This window comes from Staurois parvus, unplaced genomic scaffold (genome assembly GCF_062004578.1).
Source record: "Staurois parvus isolate SC_StPar_1 unplaced genomic scaffold, SC_StPar_1.0 ptg000634l, whole genome shotgun sequence".
Classification (NCBI taxonomy): Eukaryota; Metazoa; Chordata; class Amphibia; order Anura; family Ranidae; genus Staurois; species Staurois parvus.
Genome location: NW_028318430.1, coordinates 14,677,521 through 14,701,390, shown reverse-complemented (window position 1 = coordinate 14,701,390; position 23,870 = coordinate 14,677,521). Strand labels below are relative to the sequence as shown.

The window sequence follows — 23,870 nt, the reverse complement described above, 5'->3', positions numbered from 1 at the left end:
GACCGTACAGACCCTACAGAGATTCAAGTGCATCCTAAATCTCAGGAAGTCAGTGCTGGAACCATTCCATTGCTTGGAGCTTCTGGGTCTGGTATTAAACATCGCCTGTCAAAGGTTTTACATCCCTTGGACTAACTCCATTCTCTCTGCTCCCACAATCAAACTCTGAAGTTCAGAAGCCATTCAACTTTCAATTTTTCCATAAGTGTCTTGGGCCTAATGATGTCCTTCTTTGAGTCAGCTCCATATGCCCAATTTCTCTCTAGATTGCAGCTCAACATTCTGGCAGTGTGGGACAAAGGGATGCTGTCTCTGGATTGTCCCATATACAATTCTACCTGATCTATTCTTTTCCTCCTCTGAAGCTCCTTCCTCACCTTCTCTGCAAGATAAATATGGAGGACATCCTGGTGATTCTTATTGTACCAATCTGGGCTAGGAGGATGTCATCAGGCTTCCCAGATCAACCAAATCTTCTGTCCCAGAGTCTGTTTACCATTCTGATTCTCAGTTACTGGATTTAATGAGTTGCTTATTGAAGCCCAGATCTTGACAGATATAAGCCTATCACCCCTGCATTCTTGAAAGCTAGTAAATTGAGTTCTCACAAACTCTATCGCACTTGGAAATTGAACTTCTCTTGCAGTGAGACCTGGAAATTCCATCACAGGAAGTTCTCCATGAGATTATTTTTTTTTTCTTTTCTACAGTCTGGTCTAGATCAGCGTTTGGCCTTGAGCACCACCAAAGTTAAAATGTCGACTTTAGCTCTGCTTTTCTGGAGACCACTTGTCTCTCACTACTTCTTACAGGGTGCTGCTCACATTGTTCCTCTTATATGTTCCCCAGTGACTTTGTGGTGTCTCAAACTGGTTTTATTAGTTCCATGAAGACTGCCCTTTCAACCTATTAGGGAATATTCCTCTATCATTCTGTATCAGGCTATAATTTCTCAAAAGATTGCCTTTGTCATGATCATCATTTTACTGAGGCTTATTTCTGAGTTGGTGACCTTAACCTATAAAGAACCATATCTTGTACTACAAAAGAACAAAAGAACAAGGATGTGTAGAGGACCAGAGCCTCTTCTCTTCCCAGGGTGCATTCTTCCTTTCTCTTTCACCAGGGCATTGCCCAGGACCAAGACATTGTTCTACCCTCTCTCTGGAGATTTCCCAACATTGTCTGGGTGTGGTGTGAGCTATTCAAGTCTACCTAACTGCTAGCTGGTCTTCTGTTCACATGTTCTTTGAGTTCTACCAGGTGGATGATCTGGCCTTAGCTGATGCAAGCGTCAATGGTAAGGTTCTATAGGCAGCTCTGTTTGGTTTTTGTGGGTTTGTTAGTCCTTGTTCTCTCTGTTGCTGACCCCTCAGGTGGACTGCTTTTGCGTGTCCCAATGTTACTGAATCTATTCCTGTGTCCCATAATGTACAACTAAGAAAATAGGATTTTTCACTTACCATAAAATCTTTTTCTTGGTGTTCTTATTGCTATCACTTGCTAAAAAATCTAAGGCATGTTTGGAGTGGGAAGAGTCCAATCTTGTAAAAGCAGCAGCATAACCAATTGTTCCTGAATAATCTTCCTGTGTCCTGTAGTATACCCTAAGAAAAGGATTTTCACTTACTATATTGTAATACTTCCTTACATCCTTTTGCTCTAATGCTTTTACTAACTATTTTGTTTTCTTACCTTCCCATTCCCTCCTTTGTTTTCTCCTGAAAACCTTTTAGCTCCTCCTCATGTTGCTGTATATTTTTTTCCATTTGCTCTTCTTTGACTTTTCTACATTTTCATTATCTTTTCATTTCAATTCTCTTTAACATCTGACTTTCTTCATCATACCAGTTCTCTCTTTCTGCCTTTGTTTTCAATTGCAACAGTTGACCTGTCTGCTCTGCAATTGCTTTCTTAATTTGCTCGCATTCCTTTTCCATTTTTAAGCCTTCTTCTTCAGGCTTGTATTCCATTTAAATTTTGCATATAATAATGTTCTTATTTTACCAAGGCGTCTTCTTGTTTGTATTTATCTTCTGTTTATATCTTATCTGTCCTGAACACTAAGGGATTATCATTGTCTTACTCCATTTCTCTACAATTGCATACTATTTGTATATCACTTCTATCTATCAGCAGAAATAGCTAATAGGTGGCAGAGATCTGAAGTAAGTGATCTTAGCTTTTTGGCAATGCTCACCACCAACATGGAGTTTACATGTTTTAGCTGAAAGTAGAAGAACTAATTTAAAATTGTAGTGTATTATTCAGTGTTCACTATAATTTTTACTGCTTCAATCCAAATGTGAGCCTGCTTGCCCTGACATAATTCTGTTGTTGTATTAAAAATATAGCAATGTGCCTATTTTATTCACCATGCTCACATTCAGGCGTGGGTCCTTTTTACCTCTTTTTTAAAAATATTTTGGGCACACCCAGGAGGTATAAATTCTCCAGTTTCCTTCATTTATTCAGCATTTCCATTCTCATTCTCCTGTAACATCTGACATTCTTAATCACACCAGTCCTCCATTTCTGCCTTTGCTTTAAAGGCTAAGTTGACTTTTAGCAACATGTTGGATATTACATCCATATTTATGATGAAACATGTAATATGTTACTAGGCAGCATTCCCCAATCTTCCACTGTGACAGAGGGTGGGGGTTCTTTTCTCTGCATCCACTGGAACAATTTAAAATTGGTTCAATCTGTGAATGACAAAACTACAAGTCCCATCTGACTTTTCGCAGAGAGTCTTATTCACTGCCTACAGCTTAGGAACTGTCTGCCTGTACAGAGGTGTGGGCAGAGAGCTGTAGGCAGTGTGTGCAGGAGCCTGACATTGCATCCACGATCCACTGAACGCAGGTGCAATGCTTTGCAGGCTCCTGAGAAAAAATAGATGCACATTTTTTACTGCAAAAATATGTGCATTTATTATTTTTTTCAAAAGATGAACTTTGCCTTAATTTGCAACACTTGGCAAAAGAGTAGCAGGGTGCCTATTTTCTCACCAGGCTCCTATTCAGGCTGTTTACCTTTCCCAAATTCTCTTTCCAAATATGGAGCTATGACACATATTAAGTGTTTTGATCGGACTCTGAGGGACACAAAAATGTCAGAGACTGTGTGCGGACAGCTAGGCTGGAGCTTAATAGTACGCAGCTTCTCCAAAAGACCCATTTATTGTGGGTTGCCCCTCTCTGATTGCCACCCATTCTAGTGGGGTGGCTCTTTGTCCTTGAGCCTTGGATCCTTCCATGTGTTCATCTGTTTCAGAGTTACCCAGGACACAATAGGGGTTGCTGTTTATATGTATTCTGAACTGTTTTACTGGAGTAGTGCTTCTCCATTTTTATAGAGTCTTATAGATAATATGCTATGTAGGAAAATGTTATCCTAATTGAGTCACAGAAATTGCTGTGAAGCAGGGGCGGACTGATCATTTGGAAACTCGGGCACTGCCCGAGGTCCCTGGGTCAGTAAGGGGCCCCATGAGATGCCCCTGGTACCTTTTGCATAGGCTTTTTTGAGTTTGGGCAAGGACACAGGGGCCCCATGATCCCCTATTGCCCGGGGCCCCCATGAGTTGTCAGTCCACCCCTGCTGTGAAGAGTCCATGTTTGTGCATATTTCATATTCAGACTGGGAATTATATGCATGTTCTTTGCTATCAACTTATTTTTCATTATTTTTCAGTGTAAACATGTTTAGCATTGATGGAGGAATCTCTTGGTGGACACGTGCAATTCTTTTCATTACGGATCGAAATTCGAAATAAATTTTCGTTATTCGGAGATTTGGATGTATTTAAATCCCTGAATCACAATAGTAACAAATTTCAATGAATATGAAATAAATTATAACGAAAACAACTAATTCATTCTTATTCATTAGTTTAATTAGTTTGTAACTTCAGAGGGTTTTGTTAGTTCAATAATATGTGTCACACTTTGTCGTGATTGGCCAAAGCCAAAGTCTCCAAACATTAACGTAAGCAAGTTGAATCAAAGTCACAAGCGAGTCACAAGCAAGTCACATCAAAGTAACAAGCAAGTCGCTGAAACAACATAAACAACATAAAGAATGAAATATAAGTGTGCGCTGCCAAATAATTAAATACATGGTGAAACAATTGTGAATACGAGCTGCTGCAATCACATAAAATGTGTGTTCATCACATGTGAAATAATAAACCAGTGTGTTGTGCTGTGCTGTGCTGCTCAAAGTATAACTTGTATATAAATCCAAAAAACATATACAAAACTCAACTATATACAGTAAGTCCAAAAGGGAAAGGAAGGAAAAACTCTTCAACAATGTAGGTGGGAAGAACATATTCCAACTGGTGAGTAAGTCCGCTATCTCAGTGCTGTAAGTCTTTAAACGATGTGCATCACCACGGTGACCATATGAAATAGGTGGACCCTCACCTTCACGCATGGACCCATATAGAAAGCAGGTCAAACAGGCATCTCACCTCCTAATGGGAGTAAAATAATGGCCTCTCCTCTGTGGATAATCCGCCGCTCATATATGGTTACTGTATCCTCCAAGTAAACCCTTTAACAGTATTGCTGGCTCTGTGGATAAAACTCACAACCATATAAAGCATAGTGCAGCATGTTTCTTAAAACCTCAGAGAGTGTATTTAAAATGCACTCACATATTACAGTAGTAAAAAACCACAGTGTGACAAAAGCTGCGAAGCTGTGATAGACACTTTACAGCGTCTTTGACCGTGCTAGCGGTGTTCCAGCTCTGATGTCACTTGGCTCCTCCCCACACGTATCACCATGAACCACGTGACTTCATCAGGGGCCTGCAAGGTGATTGACGTGGCCTGTCTCTGGGTGAAGACCAAACCTGATTTAGGCCAGCCTGTAGGCTTGGCTGATTCATGATTGCATTGGTTACACATACTGCAAGTTCCCCTCATTGATGACCTCAGATTGGATTTTGACTACTCTGTAAACTCTGCCTGCCTTTTGACTATGGATCTCACTATGACTATCCTGAACCTTGTCTGCCTTGTACCTGGACTGTCATTGAACAACTCTGCCTGTCTGTCAACCAGGAAAGTACATGTTTGCTGTGCTCAGTTCACACCTGCCCTATCATGGTAGCCAGGCACTCTAGCATTTTGTATAAGTCCTGGGGGCAACTGAGTACCGGTAGGCCTGCTTGCCTTATGGGAAAAGGGGCTGCTATAGGTGAAGAACACAGAAGCTGGTTTTAGTGTCTGACCACTTGCATTAGGGGTAAGCGTGACACTGGGAGACTTACCTGAAAACAATGCCCTCCAACAGCATGCTGTCACAGGAACTGGCACTTCCATCTTCACCCGGTCTTCCTTCCGGGTTCTCAGACTTCAGTCATGTGCATGGCAGAGCAACGATGACATTACTCCTGCGCATGTAAGGAGGAGACATGACCATGGCTCAGAGCTCTGAAGGAATGGCACATGTATGCGCACCTTCAAAGAACATGCGCTGGTGATGTCACTAGCTGCTGCTAAAGTAAATATCTCTTAAATGTGCACCGTTTACTGTACCTACAGTTGCAAGAAAAAGTATGTGAACCCCTTGGGATTACGTGGAGTTTTGCATGAATTGGGCATAAAATGTGCTCTGAACGTTATCTAAGTCACAACAATAGAAGAACACAGTCTGCTGAACATAATACTACACAAACATTAGATGTTGCCATGGTTTAATTGCACATAACATGTAAACATTCACAGTGCAGGGAGGAAAAAGTATGTGAACCTTAATAGACTTAATAACTGGTTGACCCTCCTTTGGCAGCAATAACCTCAACCAAACATTTCCTGTAGTTGCAGATCAAACCTGCACAACGATCTGAAGTAATTTTGGACCACTCCTCTTCACAAAACTGTTTCAGTGTAGCAATATTCTTGGGATGTCTGGTGTGAATCGCTCTCTTAAGGTCATGCCACAGCATTTCAATCGGGTTGAGGTCAGGACTCTGAATGGGCCACTCCAGAAGGCGTATTCTGTGCTGTTCCAGCCATTGTTTTGTTGAATTACTTGTATGCTTTGGGTCATTGTCCTGTTGCATCACCCATCCTCTGCGGAGCTCAGTTGGCGGACAGATGGTCATACGTTTTCCTGCAAAATGTCTTGATAAACTCTGGAATTCATTTTCCCATCAATGACAACAATCCGTCCAGGCCCTAAGGCAGCAAAGCAGCCCCAAACCATGATGCTCCCTCTGCCATGTTTTACAGTGGGGATGAGGTTTTGATGTTGGTGTGCTGTGCCTTTTTTTCTCCACACATAGTGTTGTGTGTTCTTCCCAAACAACTCAATCTTGGTTTCATCTGTCCACAGTATATTTTGCCAGTAGTGCTGTGGAACATCCAGGTGCTCTTTTGCAAACTTCAAACATGCCGCAATATTCTTTTTGGACAGCAATGGCTTCCTCCGTGGTGTCCTCCCATGTACTCCATTCTTGTTTAATGTTTTCCTTATTGTAGATGTGTCAACAAAAATGTTAGCATGTGCCAGAGATTTCTGTAGGTCTTTAGCTGACACTCTGGGATTCTTCTTTACCTCATGCAGCATTCTGCGCTGTGCTCTTGCAGTCATTTTTACAGGACGACCACGCCTAGGGAGAGTAGCAACAGTGCTAAACTTTCTCCATTTGTAGACAGTCTGTCTTACCGTGGACACATGAACATCAAAGCTTTTGGAGATACTTTTGTAACCCTTTTCAGCTTCATGCAAGTCAACAATTCTTGATCGTAGGTCTTCTGAGAGCTCTTTTCTGCGAGGCATGGTTCACATCAGACAGTGCTTTTTGAAACCAGTAAACCCAAAACAGGTGTGTGTTTTTTAAAGGCAGGACAGCTGTCAGCAACACATCCAATATCATCACACTGATTGGAGTCAAGGTTGGCTCACTCCTGGCTCCAATTAGCTATGGGAGAAGTCATTAAGCTAGGGCCACACATACTTTTTCCTCCCTGCACTGTGAATGTTTACATGTTATGTGCAATTAAACCATGGCAATATCTAATGTTTGTGTAGTATTATGTTCAGCAGACTGTATTCTTCTATTGTTGTGACTTAGATGACGTTCAGAGCACATTTTACGCCCAATTCATGCAAAACTCCACGTAATCCCACAGGGTTCACATACTTTTTCTTGCAACTGTATAGGTAAACATTATTATAGGCGTATCTATAGGTAAAAATCTACAGTGTGACTTTACTACCACTTTAACAACTATTTATTACCTGATTCAGATGTAACAACACCGTGAAAGATACTGATAAAACCAATGCTGAAATTCAGGATATTTTTATACTTTGCTAAATATAAAGAATTTCACTTATTATTTACCTGGCTGTATAGTAAAATGTATGTGCTGTTCAATCTAGAAAAGCTGGCTAGTTTGTAGCCCGTGCTGAATGTTTGCACCATCCCTTTACATTATTCACTTTTACTGGTAGCTTCGACTCAAAAAATGTTAGATGACTTATTGATCTGTTTTCGTAGCACAGTCTAGATCTATGAATATTCTGCCAACGTAAGCATTTTTAGCATGGCTGTCACTGAGTAGAATTTTAAATATTACTAGCTGCATGTCTTTTGCTTTCCTTGGTCGGGGCACAAGTTCATCAAAAATCTTCCATAATAATTGCTTCTATTCTAGGGAGATTCAGGCTGAGCTAATTTCATTTATCTCTTACTCTCTCGCTCTCTCTCTTTTTTTGTAGACGTCCAATGGCAATACCAATTTCTAAGCAAGATAGTTTGCTGGAAAAAGACACAATGTTCAGAGATTCAACAAAGACATTAAACAAGCATTACTCACAAGACAATGCTTCTGAAAGAATCAATGTGACCAGTTCTGCTAAATTGGAACAGGTATGTAATGAGAAAGGAGCTGGGGTTAAGTCTTGTGTGTTTCTCCTATTAATACCAGCAAAGCATGTGTAGCATATTACTACTTTTGAAGGATAGTTATACAAATTTTAAAGCATGTATGGGAACACAGGCTTATTATTTTTTAGGTGCAATCATTACAAGTTATGGTTAGACACTTTGAATTTCATGCATCTTTCTGCCAGGGTAAATTTCAAGTCCATCTCACAGGAAGTCCTCCAAAAATTAAACTTAAACTCACTTCTGTTTAACATCCACAGGAAACACTCAACAAAAGCCACAGGATCTATACAAGAGGGTGCAATTTTCAGGACATAGCAGATTATTACTCTAGACTGTACCATGTTTTGTTGCACTGGGGGGAATTTACTAAAACTGGAGAGTGCAAAATCTGATGCAGCTGTGCATAGAAACCAATCAGCTTCCAGGATTTATTCCCAAAGCTTAACTGAACAAGCTGAGGTTAGAAGCTGATTGTCTACCATTCACAGCTGTACCAGCAGTGCTCTAGTTTTAGTAAATCTCCCCCATAGTGTCAAACCTATAATTTGATTTAAAGCAACAAGACATGACTCATGTAGATAGGTCTGATCTCGTAGTAGATTATAATATGGAAGATTGATAGAGATGCTATCTATAATGTATAAATGCACCAGATCAGTTGCTATTAAGGAAACGATAGTGAAATTACACACCAGATGGTATTGTACTCCTGTCGGATTGCATGCCATCTTCTCTGAGATCAGTGGGTTGTGCTTCAGGGGATGCCCGGACAAGGGTACCTATCTGCATATTTTTTGAGCTATAAAGCTCTCTGCCCTTTGTGATGGAAATTGGCCAATAAAGTTGCACAGATTACTGGGATTCAGGTTACCCTCACAGCCCCCATGTGCCTTCTATATACATCCATCCCAGATGTCGATAACCCTTCCTTAAGGCTCACTCATACCTTATTTTTGGCTATCTTCTGGGCTATTGCATTCAGTTGGTGTTCTCCCACAGTACCATGGCCTCATGTAGTACAGAGGATGAAGGCCATTAAACTGATGAAAAGTATCCAAAATAAGATATTTGATACTATGCATATTTTTTATAACAAATGGGAAAATTGGTCCCATTTGATTTCTCTTTTAGGTACTCTTGATAATGTACCTGTTTTGTGGCACCTCTAGTAAGTTGAGTTCTACTATTAAGTGACTACTGAAGTATTGAAATATGGCTATGAAAAACATTTTCAGTGTTGTCACTTTATATTTTGACTGTATTATTTCTTCTGCTTTTTGCAGAATTACGGTACAATTTTCGCTATGCATTCTAATTTTTTTTTCCTTTTACGTTTACTATGACTTTTGATGTATAGAGCTTTGTGAACAAAAGATTGATATGCATCTTATGCATTACTGTACTTTGTATGTACGTTAAGCTCTAATAAAAATAGTTTGCAAAAAAAGAAATAAATAAAGTCTTCATGTGTATATATAAAACATGTATAATAAAACATGGGTGTACAATATATTTCTAGAAGGCAATTTTCCAAATATGTCAGAAATTGGGAAGGAAAAAAACATAACTGTAGCCCCCTCACCCCAGGGCCTGATTGTAAAGTTGGACATGGATCCAATCCCAATAATTCATCTAAGTGAATCTAAAGTGCACCTGTGCTTTCTTTTCCTAACTGTGAGCCACTGAAATGCATGTAATGAATATTACTGAGTTTTGTGACTTGACTGTGACTTGGCTGGAGTTCTCTGTTGAATAAGATGTTGTGAGTATTTTATAATGAAACAATGAATTACATATTTTTTCTTTTGTTTGCTCAGATCAAATTAATGCCAGCAGCTCCAAATGATGACTTAGCAACTCTCAGTGAACTCACGGACAGCAGCCTGTTGTATGAGATACAGAAAAGGTTCAAAAACAACCAAATTTATGTAAGTCACTTAACATATAAAAAACATGATATCAAAAGAAATTGGTGAATTTTATTCACAATAATTCAAAGGCTTTCAAGGCTGTGATTGGCAATTGTTAGGAGTGCTGCTTCTTAAAAGATAATTTCACCTTTATACAAAAAATAAATGCACATTTGTTTGCAGGTAAAAAATGTGCATTTATTATTTTTTGTTGCAGGAGCCTGTAAACTATTGCACTCGTGATCAGCAGATCGCTGGTGTCATGCAGGTCTCCTGCAGATCTGCAGATGTACAGGCAAGCAGATATACTGACAGGAAGACTCAATGAACTACCAAAGAGGTCCACAGCACCATGGTAGTTCATTGTGAAATACAAGCCGACAGGCGTTAAGGCTGTCGGTATTTGTAGTTTCTCATCCACAGAACACAGTGAATGAGTGACGCAGCCAGGTGGGCACAGCAATGCATGGACGCGTTTTTTAAATATTTCACAGCTAGAGAGGGGAGAGAAGATCTCCTACTAGCTGTCAAAGCAGTGGAATGCCGAGGGGGGGGGGGGGGTCTGGTGCATTCATAACATGTTACATGTTATACTCTGAATATGGGTGTAATGTGTAACATATTATGAAAGGTGAATGTATCCTTTAAAATACATCCTTTGTAAAAAGTAAAAAAACATGACTGGTTTGGCAGCTGCAGACTTCCAAATGCCTTGTGTGTTGAAATATCAGAAAAACTTCTCTCAATATATTTTTAATTGTTCAGATACACTAAATAGGGGAAACCTTGTATACTCAATGAAATTGTACTATACAAAGTACAGTATCTAACAGACGTGAGTACACCCCTCACGTTTTTGTAAATATTTTATATCTTTCATGTGACAACACTGAAGAAATGACACTTTGCTACAATGTAAAGTAGTGAGTGTACAGCTTGTATAACAGTGTAAATTTGCTGTCCCATCAAAATAACTCAACACACAGCCATTAACGTCTAAACCGCTGGCAACAAAAGTTAGTATACCCCTTAGTGAAAATGTCCAAATTGGGCCCAAAGTGTCAATATTTTGTGTGGCCACCATTATTTTCCTGCACTGCCTTAACCCTCTTTGGCATGGATTTCACCAGAGCTGCACAGGTTGCCACTGGAGTCCTCTTCCACTCCTCCATGACGACATCATGGAGCTGGTGGATGTTAGAGACCTTGCGCTCCTCCATCTTCCATTTAAGGATGCCCCACAGATGCTCAATAGGTTTTAGGTCTGGAGACATGCTTGGCCAGTCCATCACCTTTACCCTCAGCTTCTTTAGCAAGGCAGTGGTCGTCTTGGAGGTGTGTTTAGGGTCATTATCATGTTGGAATACTGCTGTGAGGCCCAGTCTCCGAAGGGAGGGGATTATGCTCTGCTTTAGTATGTCACAGTACATGTTGACATTCATGGTTCCCTCAATGAACTGTAGCTCCCTATTGCCGGCAGCACTCATGCAGCCCCAGACCATGACACTCCCACCACCATGCTTGACTATAGGCAAGACACACTTGTCTGTACTCCTCACCTGGTTGCCACCACACACACGCTTGACACCATCTGAGCCAAATAAGTTTATCTTGGTCTCATCAGACCACAGGACATGGTTCCAGTAATCTATGTCCTTAGTCTGCTTGTCTTCAACAAACTGTTTGCGGGCATTCTTGTACATCATCTTTAGAAGAGGCTTCCTTCTGGGACGACAGCCATGCAGACCAATTTGATGCAGTGTGCGGCGTATGGTCTGAGCACTGACAGGCTGACCCCCCCACCCCTTCAACCTCTGCAGCAATGCTGGCAGCACTCATACGTCTATTTCCCAAAGACAACCTCTGGATATGACACTGAGCACGTGCACTCAACTTCTTTGGTCAACCATGGCGAGGCCTGTTCTGAGTGGAACCTGTCCTGTTAAACCGCTGTATGGTCTTGGCCACCATGCTGCAGCTCAGTTTCAGGGTCTTGGCAATCTTCTTATAGCCTAGGCCATCTTTATGTAGAGCAACAATTCTTCTTTTCAGATCCTCAGAGAGTTCTTTGCCATGAGGTGCCATGTTGAACTTCCAGTGACCAGTATGAGAGAGTGAGAGCGATAACACCAAATTTAACACACCTGCTCCCTATTCACACCTGAGACCTTGTAACACTAAGGAGTCACATGACACCGGGGAGGGAAAATGGCTAATTGGACCCACTTTGGACATTTTCACTAAGGGGTGTACTCACTTTTGTTGCCAGCAGTTTAGACATTAATGGCTATATGTTGAGTTATTTTGAGGGGACAGCAAATTTACACTGTTATACAAGCTGTACACTCACTACTTTACATTGTAGCAAAGTGTCATTTCTTCAGTGTTGTCACATGAAAAGATAGAATAAAATAGTTACAAAAATGTGAGGGGTGTATTCACTTCTGTGAGATACTGTATATGAGTTGGCTCATATATGAACGCACTCACTGTGTGGCTGATATCTTATCCCAATGGTAGTTAAGAAGAGGCAGAAGAACTGCCATTATGTGGCAATCTACAATTTTCAGTTTTAAATACAGTAACAAAACAATATGTCAAAATATAAAAGTCACATCAAATATTACTTTAATGTAAACACACAAATGATAATGCAAAATAGGTTCTTGGGAACAACTTCCATTACCAGCAGGAACCAGAGTGTTACCTTAATATCTTCTGTACCGTATAGAAGAATCTGATCTGGTTTCAGTTATTGCCCACATATTTAAAGAAGGGAGAGGCAGGGTACCTAGATATCTTAGATGGCAGCCTAACTGGAAGGATTACTGGAGCATTCAGATTGTGATTTCCCCAAAGATCAGTTGTATGGACCAACTGGTGGTGGGAAGAACCATTTCCAAACCAAACAATGATAATTTTTTGTCTATGTCTTCTTGTACCATCTGCAGTGCACTAGAGATATATGATCTAAGTAGATATGCATGAGCTGTAAAAAAAAAAAGTAGACAAGACTGCCTGTTGACAGTCATAAGATAAATTCAGGAGTCACAATTACTGATATGATGAAGAGAATTGGAGAGAGCGCTTGACAATGGCCGGAATGCCTGGGAGTAGAGACATCATCCATAGGCTCCTATGGCCCATAGTTGTTGGTGATCTCTCCTCTCCCCTGCAGCTGTCGCTGACTTACACAGAGGAGTCAGATCATGTGACTGCCCGGAGTGGTCTGAAAATAGGTAAGTATATACATATTTCTTACATGGGTTAGTCAGCATAGGTGTCAGCGGGCAAGGGGGTCATGGTTAAACATTTTTAAGATTAGTTAGGTTTAGCCTAGAATTCCACTTTGATAACTCATTGCTGAATGATGACTATTGCCAGCCCACGACAAAAATTAAAACAAAACAAATACAGTTGTGTACTGAGGAACCACAGAGAATAAAATATTGCAGAACGATGTTATAATTTTATAAAGCATAACGAAATTGGCACTATTCAACATCATTCTGTGTAGAGTATAATGTAGATGCAATTCTGTTTCTGATATCATTTATCTACATGCAGGTCTGAATGTATTAGGCTTATTTTACTGTATGTCATTGTCAGAAATCCTAATAATTTTATATCTGTACAGTATGAAATGAAGCAAAACATGCCTGCCATTTCTAAATGATTGATGTGATCTGACAACTGCAAGGAAGCAATAGAACAAAATATGGCTCACTGAAAGTTTTATTCCTCCCAACTGAGACATGATTTTCTCTAGCTGTTACCAGGAATATCATTCAGGCAGCTATATGGATGCTGCACCACTGACTCTGAGACTAATAACAATTGGCAGTTAGTTCCGAATTACACATCAGTTTAGTGCAGTCATAACTGATGACTGTATATAAGTAACACTTTTTTTATTCGATCTGTAGTGTGTTCTTTCTTCATTATCAGAAAGGACTTACAATTCTAACAGATCTTCTTTTCTTTATTGTGTTATGATACTTCCTCCTTCCCAGTTGTCAGCTACATTGTTGTTGAAGATTACGAAGTCTGTATAATCACAATAAGACAAAGTTGTTATAAAATGCATCATATGACTTCTACTGCTTATTTCTCTGGATTTACCTTTAATTTTGATATGTTGCCTTCCTTGATGGTAACCTCTGCTTGTGATTTTTTTTTCATCATATGTTCAGTTGAGTGTGCCCAGGAATGTGACAGGTTTATTTTAAAATGGCTATCTGCATAGGCATAGGCTATGTAGCTATAGGCTACTTAACAATCTCTAGGCCTGCCGGTGGATTGCTATGGCACAAAGCATTGCATTGTGTGGCCAGGCTGATGGCATGTGTCTTCTAGATATGACAACATGAAAAAGTATAGAAATTGCAAGCCAAAGTTGACAACTCTTTTTTTATGCTACCCTCTAATTCATTTTACTGTGAAGTCAGTGTAGAGCAATGCACATTTGTTAAAAAAAATTATGCTTTATAAATCTGCAGAGCTACTTATAAAACAAATGGCCATAACACTACTTTTTAAATGGGAGCCTTTTTTTTGCTAAACATAAAGTGTATTGATAAAAAAAAAAACAACTGTTTTCCATGTAATAGTATTTTAATCTTTTCTTCATACTTTTTTGCATCTCAGTGCTGATGATCTCTTGCAGCCCCTTTCAGCTATTTACTGATCTTATGCACTGGTTCCAGTAACAGCTGCATATCATTATTCTGTACTATTTTTCTAATAGTGACAACAATGGACCATGCACTGTTTAATTGGGCAACTATGTGGCAAATAAGGTTTAATGTTGGCAAATGTAAAGTTCTACACTTGGGGGCTAAGAATATGCATTCATCATACATACTATGGGTGTACAACTGGGGGAATCAATGGTGGAGAAGGATCTGGAAGTTCTGATAGATCACAAGCTTAATAATGGCATGCAATGCCAAGCTGCTGTTTCTAAAGTGAGCAAAATCCTCTCTTGTATTAAAAGAGGTGTAGACTCCAGAGAGAGAGATATCATTTTACCCCTGTACAAATCATTAGTAAGACCTCATCTGGAATATGCAGTTGAGTTTTGGGCACCAATTTACAAAAAGAACATTGGGGAACTGGAGAAAGTACAGAGAATGGCAACTAAACTGATACGAGGCATGGAGGAGATCAGATATGAGGAAAGATTAGAGGAACTGAATTTATTCTTTCTTGAGAAGAGGAGATTAAGGGGGGATATGATCAACATGTATAAATACATCAGTGGTTCATATAGTGAACTCAATGTACAGATTCACCTTGAGGTCATCACAGAGGACAAGAGGGCACTCTTTACGTCTAGAGAAAAAGAAATTTAATCTCCAAATACGGAAAGGTTTCTTCAAAGTAAGTGACAATGTGGAATAGACTTCTCAAGAGTTGATTCTGGCCAGCTCAGTGGATTGCTTTAAAAAAGGCCTGGATTCTTTCCTAGATACACATAATATAACTGGATACTAACATTAATAGGTAGTTGATCCCGGGAACATCCGATTACCTCTTGGGGGATCAGGAAGAAATTTTTTCCCTGCAGGAGAAAATTGGATCATGCTTTGCTGGGTTTTTTCTTTGCCTTCCTCTGGATCAACTGCGGGTATAGGATTATAACTTTTTTTTTTTTTTTGGTTGAACTGGATTGACTTTTGTCTTTTTTTAGCCAGACTAACTATGCAACTATGTAACTATGACTGTGTATTTCGGTGATTCCGCTTGTAGTCCTGATTACCAATGCATGTAAGAGGTTGGCAATGCAGGAACACTAACTTAGAGATAGCAGAATAACAAGACAATATTTTAATGAAAGCTGCAGATTTAAAATTATTTTGAGATGAGATGGTGGTAAAGCATATGTGAGGTTTTAGTGATTAGGTTTAGATGTACTTAAGGCATGCTAAAATAACCCCTCGACCCATGTTATTAATCATATGCCATTTTAGCATGCTTTACTCTCCATTAAGCATTATAGCTGTTTTATTTGGCTGTTGTAGGTTGAATATGACAGCACATAACAATATCCTTTTTATATGTTTCAAAACTATATTTTTTCATATAGCTCTTTTCTACACAGGTATATTTTTATATTTTATTATTAACAGTGTGATATGCCTAGGCTACTTAGACTTTTTACAATGTCACCATTTACAAGAGCACATCAGATTTTTACAGCTAGAAGTGTTGGCCTCTGCCTGTGTATAACAGCAGTTTGCATTTGTAATAGTGTGGTCTCTCACATATCACAGCCTGTTAATTTTTATTCCAGACCTATATTGGAAATATTCTGCTGCTTGTTAACCCATACAGAGATCTCCCCATCTACTCATCCTTGGTAAGAGCTTACTTACCTATACATATGTACAATTTTATTATTTAATTTGTATCTTAAATATTGTGGATGTATAATGTATATGTAAAAGTGCTGCATAAGTTGGCGGCGCTATATAAGTACATCCATTTACTCCTCTTGTCCTGCAATTCTTATTCTAATAGCACATGCTTATTTTACTATTGTTATTGTCTGGTATAAATAATAAGTAGATGAATGTTTTTTATTTGCTACATGAACGAACACAGACAGCTACAACTATATTGTCATATCCCATGCACATTGAAATAATAGCTCCTTTTTCTGCATTGTATACATTTTCTAAATGACAAATTTCAGCAAGCAAAGTGCTTCCAACAACTATGAAAGCTCGTCACTGCCCATATGACCCCTGAATAGTTATCGGGGGGATACTTGTGTACTATAACATGGAAATTGCAGCATAGCCATGCCTGTTACAATGGCAGCTTTTAAAATTCCCCATTGGGTTACATCCCATTATTTACTGATTATTTGCAAAAGTAATTTCTTTACTTTTTGAGATTTGGTCATATTTACACTACAATTGCTTGCAGATATGACTTCCAAAGCATGGATATTTGAATAGAGCAAAACAGATGAGAGAGTACTAAAAGTCCTGGAATCATTTCTTGAATACCAGCTACAAAGCTGACACAATTGCAGCGGCACACAGGTGGTTAAAATGAGAGATCATAGGAAGAGTGGCACTGATTTAGGACAGGTTCACACCAGGAATTGCACAGGAATGCACTGTTCACTCCTGTACAATTCGCAGGCAGTTCTGTGCTGTTTGGTTTCATCCCATTCATTTTGAATGAGCTGAAATTGCACCACACTGCACAAAAAGTAGTGCATGTACTACTTTTAGAATCTCATTGCAACCGGATTGCATGGTACTTCTTCTTATATTTCACATATATAGGATATAATGGAAATCGCAATGCAAATAGCAAGAAATTGTTGAAAATCTTCACAAGTAGCAATAAAGTCTTCAGAAATCACACCTAAAATTGCGCTGAAATTGCACACACATCACGCATTTTTGAAATCGCAGTGGTGTGACTGGTGACTAAAATGGACCAAATTGCCATATTTGGGTAATGACCTGTATCCATGTTTGCATTTAGCTTTCAGACAGGAAATCTAGCTCACAGCTAAATGGGACCAGGGATGGAGCTGTGTAGGGGAAGCTGTCCCATACATGACAGCGTCCCAGCACAGGCGTGGCTCACTTTGAGTACAAGTGCACACCAGCTCAGAGTTGGCCTTAATTACTGCCAATTTCCTAACTTCAGAACAGGTGGGAATTCTCTAAGTATTTGTCCTTGACATATCGACAGGTTTTTAAAGTGACAGTAGTAAGAAGTACCTCAATTTGCAGCATGTGTTGGTAATATTACTGACAATGATGTAAATGCTTCCCTGAATTAGGCGCAGGTAGTTCTTAAGAGAACTACTGTTAGAAGTCTGTCTTTAGGACTGTTTTGAATTCCCCTAGTTGTTTTCATATATGCCCTGGCTTTTATGTTAGGCTTAAAAAGATTTCCATGAAAAGCTAAGCTTTTAATCTATCCATATCCTGATCATTTGTCCTGGGTCCATTTTCTGTACAATCCAGGGGCGGACTGACCATTTGGAAACTCGGGCACTGCCTGAGGGCCCAGGGTCAGTAGGGGGCCCATGAGATGCCCCTGGTACCTTTTTCATAGGCTTTTTTGAGTTTGGGCAAGGACACAGGGGCCCCATGATCCCCTATTGCCCGGGGGCCCCATGAGTTGTCAGTCCGCCCCGGTACAATCATTTATTATATAATAGGCCACAAAGGGCTTCTGTTTTGTATGTTGTTTTGGTGTAATAATGATCTCTCCATTCTGTTTGGAATGTCTAAAATTTCATGTGAAATGTGTGTTTGCTTGAAGTATATTATGATGTACCACGCATAAATATAAGTTGTTAAGTGAAGCTTGGGGCATTCTACACATGTCAATGTTAAGAGCTATTGGATTGGAGGCTTGGGGATGTTTATTTTTATTTAATATGATAAATCAACTGCTATGATTTATTAAGTGCTGGCAGGTAGACATAAATTCCCTTTACATCTACTACCAAGAAAGATGCCCTGAGTTAACCACACAGATAAAGCACAGAACCCAGCCATAAAAATTCTTCATGTACAGCTATATGTTAGTGTGTGAGCTTTCTTTTTTGTATTACTCATTTAAATTGCACATAGACTGTCTACAACACTATATGAAGAAATGCAGGTGCTATAACAATGTTAAAGCACAAACAAGCAAAAGTTTTCCCAACACACTTACCAGCCTGCAAAAAAAAAAAAATATCTAACAATTTGTGTTGAATTGTTTTAGTTGCAAACATATGCAAATACTGTATATATGGAAGCCACACTGCCTCATCGAGATGACCCTGTAAAGTGTGGTCCTAACTCCTATATTTGAGAGTCTGTATACTGGAGCATATATAGCATTGGATAAATTAAGGACATTCCTGGAAGAAGCTTGTTCCTTCTTAAAGTTGAAGGTACACATTAGAATCTCAGCAGAGCACAATGGCAGCTGATGGCTCCCCTTGCCAACTACCCAAATTTAGAAATAGCCTGTGAAGCAAACGTTTTCCCAGCACACTCACCAGCTAGCTTGCAAAAAAAAAATAAAATGGCACTGTCTAAACATGTGCATTAAAACAGAGGCTTTAGTTGCATGCATTTGAAAATGTACAGTATGTGGAAGCTGCATTGGCTCGTCAAGTTTCCTCTAAAAAGTGCCTCTCTAGTTGTTATGTTTAAAACTCTCCAAGATGAAGCATACAGTATGTAGAAATTTATAAATTAAGGGCAGAAATACCTGGAGGCAGCACATTCCTCCTAACCAGGGGCGGGCTGACCATTTGGAAACTTGGGAACTGCCCGAGGGCCCAGGGTCAGTAGGGGGCCACATGAGATGCCCTTGGTACCTTTTTCATAGGCTTTTTTGAGTTTGGGCAAGGACACGGGGGCCCCATGATCACCTATTGCCCGAAGGCCCCATGAGTTGTCAGTCCACCCCTGCTCCTAACACTAAAAAACCAAGCCGAAATGCACAATATGGATTAGAACACAGCCTAAACAAACTAACAGTTTAAAAAGAGAAATGAGAGATAAAAAGGGTATGGTGAGACTTGACAGCAATACCTGCACTGCAGATTCACAGTAAAGTGATTGGCCAATCAGGATTTGCCAAGAGCTGTTTGTAGTATTGAAAAAGTATACGCCATGTTGAATAAATGAGATAGATGAGTGGACCAAAAATTAGCAGCCATTAACAGAGGTTCCAAATGATGTCCATTGTGGATATCAGGAAAAGTAGAAATAAAATAGAATTGCCAGTACTTGGGAAATCAAGGCTTTCAGTAGTTTAATAACTATTGTATATATCAAAGTGATTCCACACATATTTATGATTTTATATGTGGACTAAATGCCTAATGTGATAAAATATTATATGCATTCAAAATAATTGAAGCGATTTAATGAATTTAGTGAATTTCTTCATTCAAAGTACCCTGTTGCTATAAAGAAAAAAAATTAAAGCCAGCCTATAAAAGAATGAATAATACGTACCTGTACATTGTAAGTTACAAAGCACATCAAAACCCCAAAACAAAGTAATAATATGCAGCTTACCTGTCCTTAGTTGTAGTGGCATCGATAGTTTCCTTATTTCAAACTTTTTCCCTTTTTTTCACCTGGTAATACCACACTTTCTGTCTTAGGGCAACAAAACTCACATAGGCCCCTTTCACATGGGTAGACTATGCTAGTGGATTCACCTGCTCATCGGTGGATCTGCCCATTGATTCCCATTGAACAGGTGGATGACGGGTCCATGTCCGCTTTGCTTATGCAGAGCGCACATGGACACAGCCCACTTTCCTCTATGGGCTGTCATATGTAAACGGACTGTGTCCTTTTACAGCTTACTGTCATCCAATTCAATCCACTAGATTAATTGTGAATAGATCTGGTTGGATTTGACGCAGGTGGGTGTAAATGGACACATATCCCTTTGCATCTGCCGATCCATAAAGAGCAATGGACAGTCCTGTTCGGTCCACCTTTCCACCCGTGTGAAAGGGGCCTTACTGTACTTCATCTATTGAGGAGCAGAATTGTTATCTTGCTCTTCTGATTTTGATTACAATCACCTCCCTCGTTTCTTATCTTAATTTCATAGAGGGGATGACGGTTTTTAGTTCACAGAAGATAGTTAAGAATTCTGATAACATTGTTTTAAATATCAATTCAGTGCACTAGAATTACATTGAACCAAAATTGTTGACAGGATCAAAGTACTTAGCCTGAAAAGAGAAAACTAATGCAGCCACCACATCACAGAATTGGTAAATTGTAATACATATACTGTATATTCTAATGTTTTCCAGAGCTTTACTCGCAGAAGCATTTTCCTCCAAATCTAATTCATTTTTTTCCTTTTATTTCTGTGATCTGACTTCCTGTTAGAGGGTGGCTACATTTGTTTTCCATGGCCCCAGTGTACGTAGGAATGCAGCCACCCTCTCTTGTTCTCTCCTGAGATGGACTAGGGACTATAGACTGTGGGATTTGTAGTGTACATAGAGCACTACACATGATCGCAACTAACATAAACTACTCATTCCAGAAAAAGGGAAATGAGAAGCAAATTAATGTTTGCTACAAATTGTCCTTTAAAGTGGTTCTAAGGGCTGAAGGCTTTTTTTACCTTAATGCATTCTCTGCTTACCTCTGCGTACATGAGCTCTCTCCCTCCTTATAGGGAAGATTGATAACAGCAGGGGCCATTGGCTTCTGCTGCTGTTAACCAAATCCTGTGACCAGGGATTGGAGAATGGAAACCAGTCCCTCTGTTTGTGTCCATAGGCACAGACATGGTATAGGAGATTTACTAAAACTGGTTGACTCAGAATCTTGGGCACCTGTGCATGGTAGCCAATCAGCTTCTAACCTTAGCATGTTCAGTTAAGCTTCAGCAATAAAACCTGGAAGCTGATTGATTTTTATGCAGAAGTGGACAAGATTCTGAGTCAACCAGGTTTAGTAAATAAACCCCGGTGTGTCCTATGGTGGCACATGCAGAAGAAGAGTAGTCGGCGAGGGACCCCAGAAGTGAAGGACTGGGGCTGCTCTGTGAAAAACCATGGTAAGTATAACATGTTTAATCTTTTTTTTTTTTTTTAAATCAAAAATTACGGTTTACAATCACTTTAAGTCATAGCCTCACCCCTCTGAGTGTAGCCCAGCATGTTTAATATCTACCTTTGCCCCTGTTCCTGTAGTCTTTACTGTGCAACCCTGCTGCTGCAGAGCCTTGCTTCAGAAAGGGCCTGCAACCAAGTTTCCTTATTCTGTGTATGCATTCTGCACCCCTATTCGCTCCTGTGGGCCACTGGAGGCCACCATATGCTCAGATTCCCACTGGAATAAATGGGACCATGGTGTGATGGACTAGATGAAGAAAACTCAGGAAGAATGCTTTCTGAAAAATGGCTGTGAGGCTTTGGACAAGACTGCACAGTGAAGATGGGGTTGGGCCATGTCTTAAAAGACAACTTGTTCCAAAAACACAGTTATCTTTTAAAGTGATTCTAAAGGCTTAATTTTTTTTCAAATAACAAACATGTCATACTTACCTGCTCTATGCAGTGGTTTTGCACAGAGCAGCCCGGATCCTCCTCTTCTAGGGTCCCCCACCAGTGCTCCTGGCCCCTCCATTGTGTTGGGTGCCCCCACAGCAAGCAGCTTGCTATAGGGGCACCTGAGCATGTGCACTCCCCAGCTGCTGCACATGGAGTCACGGCTCGGCCCCCTCTCTATTCTCATTGGCTCACTTACTGTGATTGACAGCAGCAGGAGCCAATGGCTCCAGCTGCTGTCTCAGCCAATGAAGAAAGGGAGTCCTTGGATAGTACACATCACTGGATTGAGAGGGGGCTTAGGTGAGTATTAGGGAGGGCTGGGGGGGATGCTGCAAACAGAAGGTTTTTTTTACCTTCATGCATAGAAAAACCTTCAGCCTTTACAACCACTTTAAGCATATATATTCTCCAGTGTATAGAGACTTTTTGCCAGGTTTTTCCTTGCAAGCTCTAAAAACTGTCTGGGCAGGTTTAATGTAATACCACCCTATAGCAGTTCAATGCTGCCCTCTCTCTAGGCATGCCTCATTAAAGATAGATAAACTGCAGTGATATGAAAAAACTCTCTCAGCCATAGCTGCATGTTTGAAGCACATACTGACTCATTTCACTGCACTTCATAGCAACATTGTTAGGACTGATTGGTAATGAGTGACCTAATAATTCACAGGTGTTTTTTCTTTTGTGGATACATTTTGGGGTTTATTTGCTAAAGCTGGAGAGTGCAAAATCAGGCTCATTTCTGCATTGAAACCAATCAGCTTATGACTTCGGCTTGTTCAATTAAGCTCTGGCAATAAAACCTGGAAGCTGATCGGTTTCTGTGCAGAAGTGAGACTGATTTTGCACTCTTCAGCTTTCATAAATAAACCCCTCTGTAAAACACTCAATAACAGTACAATTAAAATAGTAAAATTTGCTTTTTTACCCACTAAAAACTTTGTTAACCTACAGTAATCTCCATGTTTGTTTATATTTTGCACTTACAACTTCTTTGATTGGTATGTACCTAGTTTGGAAGCAATGCAGCAGAATTTTGGAGACAGAAAATGAAATGCAATAACAAACAAACTTTATTTTCCATAATTTTAGGTCACACAATTGTATCATAACATCTCTGGCCGCTTATGTTCTTCTCTTCCTCCTCACATATTTGCCTGTTCGGAGAGGGCTTACCATATGGTTTTCCAAGAGAGGAGACCACAGTGCTTTATCTTAAGGTACCGTCTGCTTGGTATTAGCATATTTAATTTCTGTGTGCACTGAAAGGGATTGTATTGGACATTGTGCATTCATTATCATCATGCCTTGTTATAGCAGAATGATAACAGAAACAGTAAGAAAGAGAGGTGGGTGGTTTGTTGCTATTACAGTAAATTAGAATAATAAGAAATGTTTGCACTGTTTTAGCTTGTCAATACATACATTTTATTTTTATAGTTTACAATATTAGCTTGACACTTAGAATATCATAAAATTAGTCTGGCAAAGCAATTCCAGATTGGACTCAGAAATTAGGTGCGTGCAATGTTTTGTTGATGAATTCTTTGTGTTACTTCTGCATAATTAAGTGAACATTATGGAACTGACTTTAAAGGGGGTGATTATAGTTGGCCATATGTTTAGAGGCTCCTTCATAAAGACACCTATTTGCATAAACTCTCAAATTGTTATTGTAACATGTACTGTGATTGCAGAGCCATGTTAATCTCTGAACTGTTAAAGGGGAACAAAGAAAAAACATCCATTCTAGCTTTCATGCAAGGTGTGCAGAATTATACCTTGCAGTCTTTGGTGCTTTTCCCACCTATTGCCTGACATTGTAGATATCATTTATAAAAAAAACGTGGGCATGGGTACTTTAAAGTGGTTCTAAAGGCAGTTCTTTTAATCTTGATGCATTTTTTGCTTTAAGGTAAAAAAAACCTGCATGCAGAGCCCCCTTATAGTTAGCTGAGCTCCATCTCGAT

At 39.7% G+C, this 23,870-nt stretch overlaps 1 protein-coding gene across 3 annotated transcripts in view; it reads left to right on the top strand.

Annotated features, from left to right (window-relative positions):
* Positions 1 to 23,870, top strand: part of MYO16 (myosin XVI) — a 468,341-nt gene that overhangs the window by 274,046 nt on the left and 170,425 nt on the right. For all 3 annotated transcript variants that reach the window (XM_089693597.1, XM_089693596.1, XM_089693595.1), the window contains exons 10-13: positions 7,746 to 7,896; positions 9,735 to 9,845; positions 16,123 to 16,188; positions 22,993 to 23,120. In XM_089693597.1, coding sequence (XP_089549723.1) covers positions 7,746 to 7,896; positions 9,735 to 9,845; positions 16,123 to 16,188; positions 22,993 to 23,120 — 456 coding nt within the window. The remainder of the gene's footprint in view (positions 1 to 7,745; positions 7,897 to 9,734; positions 9,846 to 16,122; positions 16,189 to 22,992; positions 23,121 to 23,870) is intronic.